Source organism: Oryzias latipes, chromosome 24 (assembly GCF_053564925.1).
Source record: "Oryzias latipes strain Hd-rR chromosome 24, Olatipes_Hd-rR_3.1".
Classification (NCBI taxonomy): domain Eukaryota; kingdom Metazoa; phylum Chordata; class Actinopteri; order Beloniformes; family Adrianichthyidae; genus Oryzias; species Oryzias latipes.
The window spans coordinates 8,401,700-8,413,721 of NC_136260.1; the positions used below are offsets into that span (position 1 = coordinate 8,401,700).

The 12,022-nt window shown below is 39.1% G+C and overlaps 1 protein-coding gene across 1 annotated transcript in view; it reads right to left on the reverse strand.

Moving 5' to 3' along the window:
• Positions 1-39: 39 nt before the first annotated feature.
• Positions 40-12,022, reverse strand: part of impg1a (interphotoreceptor matrix proteoglycan 1a) — a 34,859-nt gene continuing 22,876 nt past the window's right edge. The window contains exons 13-17 of the mRNA XM_011491911.4: positions 11,261-11,892; positions 10,548-10,767; positions 9,040-9,247; positions 4,915-4,997; positions 40-2,850 (exon numbers count right to left, since the gene is read on the reverse strand). Coding sequence (XP_011490213.1) covers positions 4,958-4,997; positions 9,040-9,247; positions 10,548-10,767; positions 11,261-11,892 — 1,100 coding nt within the window. The 3' untranslated portion in view covers positions 40-2,850; positions 4,915-4,957. The remainder of the gene's footprint in view (positions 2,851-4,914; positions 4,998-9,039; positions 9,248-10,547; positions 10,768-11,260; positions 11,893-12,022) is intronic.

Here is a 12,022-nt window from a genome sequence, read left to right on the forward strand (position 1 = left end):
CAGGCAAAAATCAGCTCTCCATAAAACTAAAAGAAAAACTCTGGGTTGATTTCTTTTTTTTATTCAGTACAGCTAATAATTATGAAACACATTAACACTTTTGGAAAAAAAAAAAAAAAAGGTCCACATTACAGTCACTGGTTCTCCCAGAGCAGCAATAATAAACATGAGTACATTAGTTGACACAGAGAGAACAGCGACATGTTATTTACATAAAGTGAACAACAGTTACAGCGTTGGAATCTATTAACATACAAAGTGGCTGATTTTGCTAAACGGCTCTTGACCTTAGAAAAAGTTCAGGAGTGCAAAGTAAAAGCTGATCTAATAATGTGCCTCTAGTTAAGTCGTATTATGTAAATACAAAAATTACAACAGTTTGGTGGCAAATGCAGCCTTTGATCATGTTGAAAGGGAGTTAAGATTCTCTACAAAGTGTGACTGAACTTTGACCTTTCTTCTGGATTTGACTGGGTCATTGAAATGATGTGAATTAATCAAGTATGCTTGAACTCAATCTAGAAGGTGGAGAATTTGGTGCTTGACTGCAAAATGTAAAAGTTCGAAACGAACAGCTTTGGTCCTAAGCTTCATGCGGAGCTGATGAAGATGATCAGAACTGCTGTGTATCATTCATCATCTCCAGCCTGTGCATGATTGTCAGAAAACCTTTGGAAGTATAAAGTGTTTGCTTGGTTTTGCATTTGTTCATAACACTTGTTGGTCTAATATTGTGGAACCCATTTTAAACTAAAAGATTAACTTCTAGCTGAATGTCAAACCAGACATGTAGCTATGTTCACGCTGCCTTCAGCAATGCGGCTTTAGGTGACCACTGTGTAAGCACCCATTTTGGGATTCCATGCTCAAAACTCTTGTGGTTATGAGGACTGCACATGTTTAAGATGGTTTTTTGGCTATATGTGAAAAGTTAAACCAGGTTGAATTTTGACCCATCAGGGACGTGGCTTTGGTAGAAGAATTGCCAACCGTTAGAAAATTGTTCATGAAGGAGAAGTTTCTAAATTCAGTTTGTGCCCGGCTGGAATTCTGACACCCAAGTCTTTGATTAATCGGAATAAAGCTGTAAAAGGAAAAGCCTGGAGCAAAATTCACCAGATTTGAACTGCTACGACATTTCACACAAAAGCTCTTCCATCCGTAGGTGATGGACATGCTCTAGACTGTAGAAAAAGAAAGAAGTCCCTCCCTGCTTGTGCTGTGTGAACACCGTGGGCTAAATGCACGTTCAAGAGGTGCGTTCAGTGCGTCCTGGAACAAACATCACGTCCGATGGCTCAGTAGCTTTAGACACGGCTAAGATTTTAAAAAATGTTAATGACTTTAGTTGATTAAAACTTAACACTGTTTTGATAATTGATTTTCAACTTTTTCTTTTTACTTTTAGAAACCTTTGCTCATTTTACCAAAACAGATTTTATTGTCTTTATTGTAACTTTTTTAACAAAACCTTTTCATCCAAAACAGTTTCAAATTAAGATGATTTGAAAAAAAAATTACATTCAGATAAACTAAATAAAAAAAAAAAAAAAAGATTCTTGTTTGGTGAGAATTGAGAGCTGGTAGTCTAGGGTTTTATCCATTAATCCGTTCTTTGTGCCTTAAGTGTCTTCATTTTGACAAAAGTTGGAAAACTCTTACTTAAGTGTTATCGGTGGCATGTCCATCTTTTCTAATAGCATAAGCGCGGCAGACACAGGCTTTTCAAACGGAAAGAAAAAAGTGATAGAACCCCTTGGGTTTATGTCATGGACATTTTCTTTAGTGACGAAGAACAAACATGGTAAAAAAAATAAAAATAAAAAAAAGACTGGAAAGGAAGGGAAGAGTGAGAAATGTTGAACTCAGGTGTTTCCTTTGGATCCGTTTGTTAAAAAAACCAAACCATCTTCAATAGTGAAATCTAAGGCGGTTGGAGGAAAAGGACAGAGCTTCAAGCAAAAGGACGGCTGAAGAAATTTCAGACAGGAGAAACAGTTCATGGTCAGCCTTAAATGAAAACAAGTGTTGCATAGCAGAGTGAGAATGTAAAGTGTCGTAGCGGTCGCACGGTGTTGGACAGCACATCGAAGAGCGCCTGTCTCTGCCTTCTGCCATGAGGTGGAGGCAGGGATGCACATTGATCTGTGGAGCTGCAGAGACGCTGGACAAACGGAAGCTAACAAGCAAAACACAGGAGAGGTAGGGTAGTGGTATGGGACAGATCACTTCAGAGCTGAACATAGAGCACACTTTGATAGGAGGAACAGCCACATCAGAGAAGAAAAACGGTTGCAGTTTAAAGACAAACAGGAATTTTAAATCCACTGTTTTTTTTGTGTGTCTGAATACCAAAGGATGGCAAGAAACGATTGAAATTTTCATAAATACCCATAAAATAAAAGCGGTTCTGATTTCGAAAGAAAAAAAAATGAAACCATAAGATTTTCTTATAATTTGGGAGGCCATTTACAAAAAAAAACTCCTAATGAAAGGTGTTTCTCTTCCACATTTAAGAGGCCTATTCAACTTTTTCTGACATAGTACATACACTGTTTTCTACAAACACACAATCAGCAAAACTGTACAAAACAGTCCAGAGTCGATGAATAGAAACCTGATTGATGCATCCCAGTCATTAGCTGCAGACGCTGGCAGTTTCTCCAGATGGAAAGTCTGTCCTCTGGTATGAAGTCTAAAAAGTTTCAAAACAAACGTATTTTCTTTTTTTTCTTTTTTTTTTTTCATAAACTGCCTCCGTTCCACCAATCCCAGATTTTTTTCTTGGTCTTTCGGTGAGTGAAGCCTTTGAAGATCTTGACTTTCTTTGTCCACGTTCCATTTCAGAGTCTGCAGAGACACAAATGGTGAGAAAAGTTTTATTTTTTTGGTGAATTTTCTAAAACATGACCATATGCTTAAAAACTTTAAAGATGAAGAGATCTTAGTTAAGTTTTTACTGGAGCATTGATTTTGTAAATGGGTAAAATGAAACCAAACTAAAACTCAACATCCCAGAAATAAAAGTTTAATTCTGCAGAAATGTTCAAATGGTTTAATAAGTTAATGGGCTATCTGACTTTATTATAGTGTTTAGGCTCAAACCATTGACTGTATTAAATGAGAACTGGACTGAATGAGTTTGGCGTCAACCATAGAAAACTGTTTACTCTCAGCTCCAATGAGATGAAGTCATTTCAGTCGCCATATTTTGCAATAATAACGCCACCATTTTGGAACCAGACATCTTCAGTACGCAGTGGTTGGTTCGAGTTGGTCTGAGTCTATGTTTCTATGGCAACCACTCTCACCAATCAGGGGTGAGCCTTTTAGAAGTCCACACACCCCTACCACTCGAAAGCGGGCTCGGCAGAATCTGTCAATCACTTCGAACATTCAGCATGAGACCAGATCCTTTTATTGAGGCATCTGACAGGTCAGTTTATAACTTGAACAAAAGGAAAAATTTCAGTGAAAAAAATGTCAACTTAGCAAGAACATGGTAAAAAAATCAAAAAGTAGAGAAGAAGGATTACTGTTGAAAATGTAATAACTCAGTAACAGCTATTTATTTCTCTATAAACTTGGAATTTTTGGAGCCAGTTGGTACTTCCTGTTTGGAACGCCAGGGAGGCGGAGTCACTCAGTCCAGTTCTAAATGGTTAAAATCTAAAAACAAAAAAAAAAACCCATCAAGATCAGCTAAAAATTACAGCAAAAATATTTAGCTGCCAGATTCTGATTATAAAATTCAAAGATATTTTTTAACATGCGTCTGATTTTTTATTTAAGCTTGCAGAGAGTGAATTGTCTCAAATCTTTAATGGAATTGCAGACCTTCTGTCTTGTGTCCCAGCTTTAAAAACATCCAAACATAAACGCACAAAAACCTGAACACAGGAAAAAAACAAAAGGTTTGGATCCCTGAGACTAAATCTACAAAACATGTTTTGAAATATAAAACACCAGCTTTATCAAGTCATGCTCCTCCATAACAGACATCTGATAAATGTAAAGAAGCATGAGACTGGATGTATTTCTCTTCCCATTTTAAACCCAAACCTAACTCTCATCCTTCAGCTGAACTGCAGCTGCTAGGATTAGAAAAGAAATGCATCTTGATATGTTGTCCTAACAGCTACAAACTGTTTATGGCAAAGATGATTTAGAAAAGATGCATTCTGGAGAAAAACTGTTGGGACACAAGGCTGAAAACGAGCTTTAATGAAGGTGCCAACACAGTTTTGTTGTTGTTTTTTCGGTGTGTGCTCATGTTTCTGCTGCTTGCTGTGTCCCCTTAAACAGATTCAGCCCTTAACGTCACCTCCCTCTCATTGTCTCAGCCTCTCTGTCTACAAATAGTGACCCTGGAGCCTACGGCACCAACACAACAAAGAATTTCTGTGCAAACCCAGGTGGCAAATGCGACCCAGGCATGCATTTCATCTTCCCTTTCAGAAGGCGGCGTTTGTTTTTGAGAAGCAGGAGCAGGTGACGGGGCTTGAGTTTTCCCCCTGCAGCTTGGCGGTGACTCAGACCCCAAACGAGGATCACCTAGAGGCAGACTAATCACCTTTCAGTTGAGACCGCCGAAGCTGTTGTTGTTCAGTCCTCCTCCATCCTTTGGGAGGTTTAATTACTCACCATCAGCTGTGTGTCTGTTTCAACACAGAAAGCATTAAACTAATTTGGGCTCAGACTGACAGCCCGGATTAGAGTGCAGCAATTCGTTTAGATAAAATAATCACAGCGGATAATGGCGTTCACAGGTGTTTGTGTTGGAAATTAATCTCACCTTCATCAGCTCTAATTTACACTGGGAGTGTGCGCGTCTTTTCTTGAAGTAACACATGAGTGGACATGTGAAATTTAATCACAGCATCGTCTCAATAAATCTGCCTAACGCTCAGCTACCTTTTATTGTGCTCTCAGGTGCGGTCCCATCCAGAATCATTTCTTAAAAGGCCAGGCCAGGATATGTTAAGCCTCCTTTGTGTCTGTAAGGATAAAAAAGGATGAAAACAGGACAGAAAGCAAAACCTTTACTTGCAAATGCTTCAGCCTTTTAGGGTTTTCTGTGCAAATCATCCTCTGATGCTTTACTGTTAACAGTGGTAGCTTCAAAATAGGAAAGAAAATAAAACAAATTTCTAGAAAGTTGTAAAATATCTGTCCATTCATAATCCAGAACAAGAAATCTTATATATTACATGAAGATATCAAAATCTAGAAACAAGGAGTTCCACACAAGCTTTCAGAAAGAGAAATATAAGCTAAAAAAGTTAATACTTCAGATTAAATTTTAAGTAGCTCAATAATAGGTATTTTTTGTTGCTGCTTTTGCACAAAAGGTTTGTATTTTATAATTTTTAATGTATCTTGTAGCTGATGCAGTCACAAAAAACTAGTGTAATAAATGAAAATTAGTCATTTTAGAAAGAAATGTGACAAAATGAGAATACAGGCTTAGTACAAGTTAGTCCATCTTACTTATTCTTCCATTGAATCTGCATTTTTTTCCCCAAAATTATGATAATGACTGCCAGACTAACTTTATCCAACTTGAAAATAAAATCCTAAAAAATTAACTAGAAATTACTGAGAAACTTGAGTTGTTTTTTTTTTATCTTAAATTAAGCTTTTTGTATTGTCAAAAGTATCAAGCGAAATAAAATGACTTTAAGTCTGTTTAATAATAATTTCCTTTTTTTTTTAACCTCCTGAGTCTCAATGAGACAAAATATTCTTGACTGTGCTGATTTTGAAAAGCAAAGAGTAGTCAAAGCATTTAGAACAGCGTCAAACTGGGTCAAAGTTGTGGATTGTCTAAAATTTTAAATAGGAATTTAATAGTTTGAAGTGTAAAAGAACATTTTTTTGCTCTAATTTCTGCAAAAATGAGTTCCTTGTGCTTTTCCTAAAGCCTAAAGACCCAGATTTAGAACCTCTGTATTCTTACAAATCCAGAGAAGGACACCACATTATGGAAAGAGCAGCGTTTAACAAGAATGCAAAGACATTCACCTGACAAAAGAAAAAGTTTTAGTTGGCTTTACTTTACTTGGAAAAGTGTCAGTAAAGATCAGTCTTTTGGCAGCAGCTAGGAGAAGAAGTTAAAACCCTTTCAGCTGTGTCTGATTATTCTGCCAGCAGACTGAGAACAGCCTGTCACCATCACTGTTCTGTTCTAAACTCCAGGTTCCAGTCCTACAAAGCTCTGTCAACTCCGCTGTGATGACAGCAGAATTCAGTCCACGCCCAAACTTTAGATTTTTGTTTTCAAGCCTTCTTTCATGACCCATTTCTCTTTTTTCCATGGATGAACTAGCGTGAACTATTATAAAGCAAAGCATTCTTAGATGGCAAACCCTCTTTATTCAAAAAGAAGCCCGTCAGTTGAATGAGACGTTTGCAAGTGATCAGAACTCCTCCAATCTCCCAGCATGCCGTTTTCCAAACCACAAACATTGAAATAAATGTGTTAGGGCAACACTCAGAAGAGTCACAGTCCAATAAAATCCTCTTTAAAAAGAAGAAAGCTCAGGTCATGAAAATTTAGTGTCCAGAAGAGCGAGGCGATAAGAAAAAAATCCTTTTCTTTTCAGGGCTTTTTTGATTAACAAGTGTCCAAATATGTCTGGAAAGATGTCTGTGCTTCTTCCAGCTGGCTGCCGTGTTGTCATGCAGCTAAATGAGATTAGGGGAAACGTGCAGCTCCACAGCATTCGCCTGCTGAGTTGTGTTCAGTATTTACTGCTGTTTTCTCTTTTACGGGCCTGCATTTAGCCTGATGGTTGCTGGATTAGACCAAACAAGGTTCAGTGTTAATGAAATGTGGCAAATCCAAGATGAATTCAACCCTCACAGGCCGTGTTTCCGTCGTCCACACGAGACTGGGAGAAAAGCCGCCAGCGAAGAACGTGGCGTTTGCTCAGGCTGCTTCTATGTTGAACTGAGCGGATAGTCAAGTACTGTGTCCAGTTTAACTTTGGTTGGCTGAAAACCAGACAATAAACAGTGTTTTCTTTATTCAGTTCTCCTTATGTCGCTTTGGAAACATATTTATTCCTGTTTACCTAAACAGATTACACAGAGGAGATTCAATCCTGAAAGCAGGTCTACACTATAGAATGGGGTGTGCAGTGAGACTTCATCAATAAGAAAATCAATAAATGTGTAAATTATGATCAGTTTTATTTTATGATAAAAGAGAATGACTAAAAATACCACTGAAAACTCTGAACTGCATACATATGTGGTGGAATTATATGCTTTTTGTACACAAACTAACATTCTGTAGAGTTTTGAAAAGCTGAAACTCAAACAGAGGAATAAATGGAACTTGAATGAATTAATTCAGCTTTGTGTTTGCGGCTTTGCAAATGCATCATCAAAATTCACCGCATATAAAATCATCTCTGTGGAATTTGTGGTCAAAAGCTTGGGTTTAAAATGAAAAATGAAAGTGTTGCTAATATGAGTAAAGCAACGGACACAACGGGCATGTGATGTGACGCGTGTTCAGTAAACCGCTAAATGCGGGTTCTTGAATGTCTGTTTAGCCTATGGTGTTCACACTGGAAGAGCAGGGAGGGGCTTCCTCTACTTTTTTTGTTTTTTACTGTTTACTAGTACATGTCCCCCACCTACAGATGGAAGAGGCTTGCCAGGAAAGGTTGAAGTGGTGCAAATCTTTTTCTTTCACAGCTCTATTAAGAGTTGTCTAGAAGTCTATAAGACTTGGTGTTATATGATTCCGTAATTATTCGTTTCTCCTCAATGATCAATATTCCAACGGTTGGCACTTCGGTGAAGTAAAAGGGGACGCCGTCCTTATGTCATTACCAAATTCAAGTCCCTGATTGGTCAAAGTTCAACTGGTTTAACTTGCAGCACACATTCAATGGCCACGCGCTTTGTACTTAGACCCATAAAGAACGACCTTAAAAACTTTCACGGTGAAACGAGTGAAGCCGAGAGTTAAGAATGCTGAAGCTCAAAACACACATTTATCCCTTGTGCTATCTTAGATGACCCCACCCTTGCATTGACGTGTTATTCCTACCATGACAAAGGTGGATAAAGGTGGAAAGATTTCATGTAATCCATGGACACCAGTGAGGTTCACAAATCATTGAAGACAAAAGCTTCAGAGCACTGTCTAGTGGGTCTAGATGACCCAACTCCCAATGGTAAAGTGCCTAGGATAGCACAAGGGTTACACACGTTTATATACACTTTTCATTTAAAAGTAGAAGTGTGAACGCAGCTTTGCTTCCATCCATCCATCCCTCCATCCCTCCATCTTCTTTCGTTCATCCGGGACCGGGTTGTGGGAGCAGCAGTCTAAGCAAAGGTGCTCAGACTTCCCTCTCCCCGGCCACATCCTCCAGCTCCTCGGGGGGGGACCCTAGACGTTCCCAGGCCAGCCGGGAGACATAGTCTCTCCAGCGGGTCTACCCTGGGGCCTCCGCCAAGGGGGACATACCCGGAACACCTCCCCAGGGAGGCGTCCAGGAGGCATCCGGTCTAGATGCCCGAGCCACCTCAACTGGCTCCTCTCGATGTGGAGGAGCAGCGGTTCTACTCCGAGTTCTAGCTTTACTTCCTTTAGTAGCTTTACTTGGTGAAAAACCAAAGCAGAATCACCAAAAGGGGAGTTGATTTGTATAAAATCAAGTTTTCTCCAAAAGAACCTAAAGAATAGTTTGATACACCTTTCAAATTGAAAGCGTTTTAGTTTTCTTTCCTGATCTGATTAAACCTTTAAGCTGTGGCAGTTTTAAAATCAGACTTGTGATTGCTTGTTAAAACATTTTAAAAATATTACATTCCTAAAAAAATGTTTTTTTTTTAAACCTCACAGTTTAACCTGCAATATTTCTGAGATTTCTAGTATATTTGACCACGTTGAAATGTAGTAAACTACATGTTTTTGTAAAAATCTTTGTTTGCCACTAGTTTGTTCTGCTTCTCTTGAACAAACTTGAGCCTACACTTCAGCTGGTGTCTGATAATCAAAGCTTTGCATTGACTTACCTGCACAAGGCTCCTTGTCCTGGGACTATTTCACACTCTCCATCTCTGCAGTAGTCCGGTTGGAGGACACACACGCTCTGGCAGGGTAGGCCGTCCACCGACAGAAAGCCCGGCTGGCAGTGACACTCTGCCTCCTTCGTCCGCCGGTTGACTGTGCAGCGAGAAAACTCGTCGCAGGCAAGGAACTTGCAGGGATCAGCTTCATCAGCTGAGTGGAGAAGGTCAAAGAAAAGAAGTCTATCAGCATCAGCATTTTTGAGGACCAAAGCCAGGTTCACAGATGTTACACATTTAGAGACTAAATTACAATTACTTGTTTAAAAGAGTTGTAAGAAAAAAGCATCTTCTCTTAAAGATAACAGTGTAAGTTTCTAAAGCTGCTTTTTGTACAACAAAAAACAAACATGAAGATATTTAAAGCCTGGAATTTCTGGTCTGGGCCGGAAAGCTCAGATGCAGGTGGTTAGCATTGGGTTGGGGAAAGGTACCAGCTTTTACTGCTCTTCCTAAGGGTTGTTCTTTTTTATATCTCTTATTTTTTGTATTATTGGGGCTTGCTCACTATGTTTGCATTTGTAATCAAGGTATTTTAGGCATACGAGGTGTACCTTTATCCGATTTTAGGGAAAAAATTCATTTACATGAACAAAAAGAAAATCAAAGATTTTGTGAATGAACCAGCCTCAAAGGCAAATTTCACCTCTAAAAAATCTTGAGCAGACTGAATTGAGTGGGCCAAGTTCTCAGAAGTTAAATATGAACCATGGCTATATTCAACTCCTGCAACTTAAGGATAACATGCATCAGCAAGTTTTCATAAAGTTAAAAAAATGGGGGCATGAGAGTGTTGGGGGCATTAAATAATCCTTTAATCTGTTTTAATAGCACTCCCAGTGGTCTTTTAATTATGATGTTTTTTTGGACAGTTTCTGCAGAGTGGCAGGAGTTCATTTGAAAGTCGCCTCTCAGTTGTGGGCGGGACTGTTGGCACCCCGCCCCTTTTTTCCTTAGCCGTTGCGCAGTGGAGCTGGGAACTTATAGCTCCGGAGTTACAATGATTTAAATAAAGAAATACTCTGAAATGCTATTTTAAGCTTGGTTTTTTTTTCTACATATGTCTCCTCCATCACCAGAGAAATACCACAGGAACAAGTTAAAAACACCAAAAACACAATTTTCATCATAGTAGGTCTTTAAGGAACATAAATATGGCGGAACCTAAACAAATATAGCACACATTCAAATACTTTACTGTATTCTAAAGGCCTTTTCTTATTTATTTATTTCATAGTTTTGTTGGTAGCAATGTCACATAAGCCATCACATGGTTCTGGACTAATAAAATGAACCAAAAATTGTATTAAATTCATATTTTAAACAACAAAAATGAATCCTTTTAAGTTCTAATAATCCACAAATAGAGGCTGCAGCTCCTCCCTCTGTCCAGGACTTTTGGTCAAAACGTCTTATTAAACTTGGAGAAATGGTTCTTTTTTGAGTGACTGTACCCGGTTCTATGTCCAAGGAGCGGGTGTCTATCTGGATGTGCAGTTTCCTGGCAGCGGACAAGCAAAAGTCCTGGAGCACACAGTGGACAGCCTCTGTGATGTTGTACGGCACAGACTTGGTGAATTTCATCTTGCTGTTGACAACAACGCTGCCCTTCCTGAAGTTGAGAATCTCCAATTTCTTGAAGCCAGTTAGATTTGCCTGCAAGTACGGCAGCAGCTGCAAATGGAAGCAGAAGGTTGGGTGAGGGCTTTAAATTCCTCGAGGGAGTCAAGAAAAGTGACAGCTGATTCAACAACATTAACCATATGTCTTCAAACAATAAATGTAGCTTTTATTCATTAAACTACAGAACTTATTCATTTAAAAACAGTGAGAGATATGATATATTTAACTAGAATTCTAAGATTAAAAAAAAAAACAGCATTAAAGAGTTAAAATGACAACAGAAACTCCAGCATAGACAATATGTTTTTTTACAGAAAGTCAATTTGACATTTTCTTTCTTTTCACTGCAGGTTCAACACTTTAAACAGGACTTGTATTTTTTCTAAAATAGAAAGGAAAGTTTTATTTTCACTTCAATGCTCTGGGTTGCATACAACATTTAGAAGTGCATCCCCAATTGGAACAGTACCTCTACTGTGCTTTTGTGTTACTGTAATACACCTATTTTCTGTGTATATAGGCATATATACTTAATAGTACTCACTACATCCAGGAAAGTGGTTTCCAGGGATTTGTACTCGGATGACGTCTTGTTGAAGAGGTCTTCAGAAAAGTCCAGGTTGGTGACACGCAGACTGAAGAACACCACAAGTTCCCGACCGTGGCTGGCGGTGGTCATTGAGGGTGTGGTAATATACTTCACAGGAGGTGGGGATGTGCTGCGTTCCTCCCCTCCTAGAGTGAAACCACTTCCCATATCCCACAGCTCGTTTGCGTCCAAACCTGGCTGGCTTCTATGGTCCAGTTCCTCCGAAAGAAGCCAAATTGGTTCATCAACCTCTACATCCACACTATCTGGTGGGCTGGAGTGGCTCTCTGTTAGTTCTTCCCTTGGCTCTTCAAAGACTTCACTAAAAGTGATGGTAAGTGGCTCATGTTGCTCCACCTCAACCTTTGGCTCAGTTTCATCCCCTCCTGTGAACACGTCCATAGAATGTGTGGATTTCTCTGCTACCTCAAAGAGTCCAGGGTCTACAGTTGGCCCTGAAAGCTGCCCTTTGGATGCACCAGCAGGCGCTGTGAGGGGGGTTTCTGGAGCTCTTGTAGCTGCCAGACTAATGTCTTCATCTGTTTCCATCTCCCTTGGTAATCCTCCTGTGTCCTTTTTTTCTGAAACTGTTCTCAAAACAAGAGACACAATTGAGTTGGAAGTCCAAAGGCATTCAAATATTCCATTGTGTACAATCTTAGCCTAATAGTATAAATTGAAAAGTAATATTTTGTTGAAAAATTCTGAAACAATCTA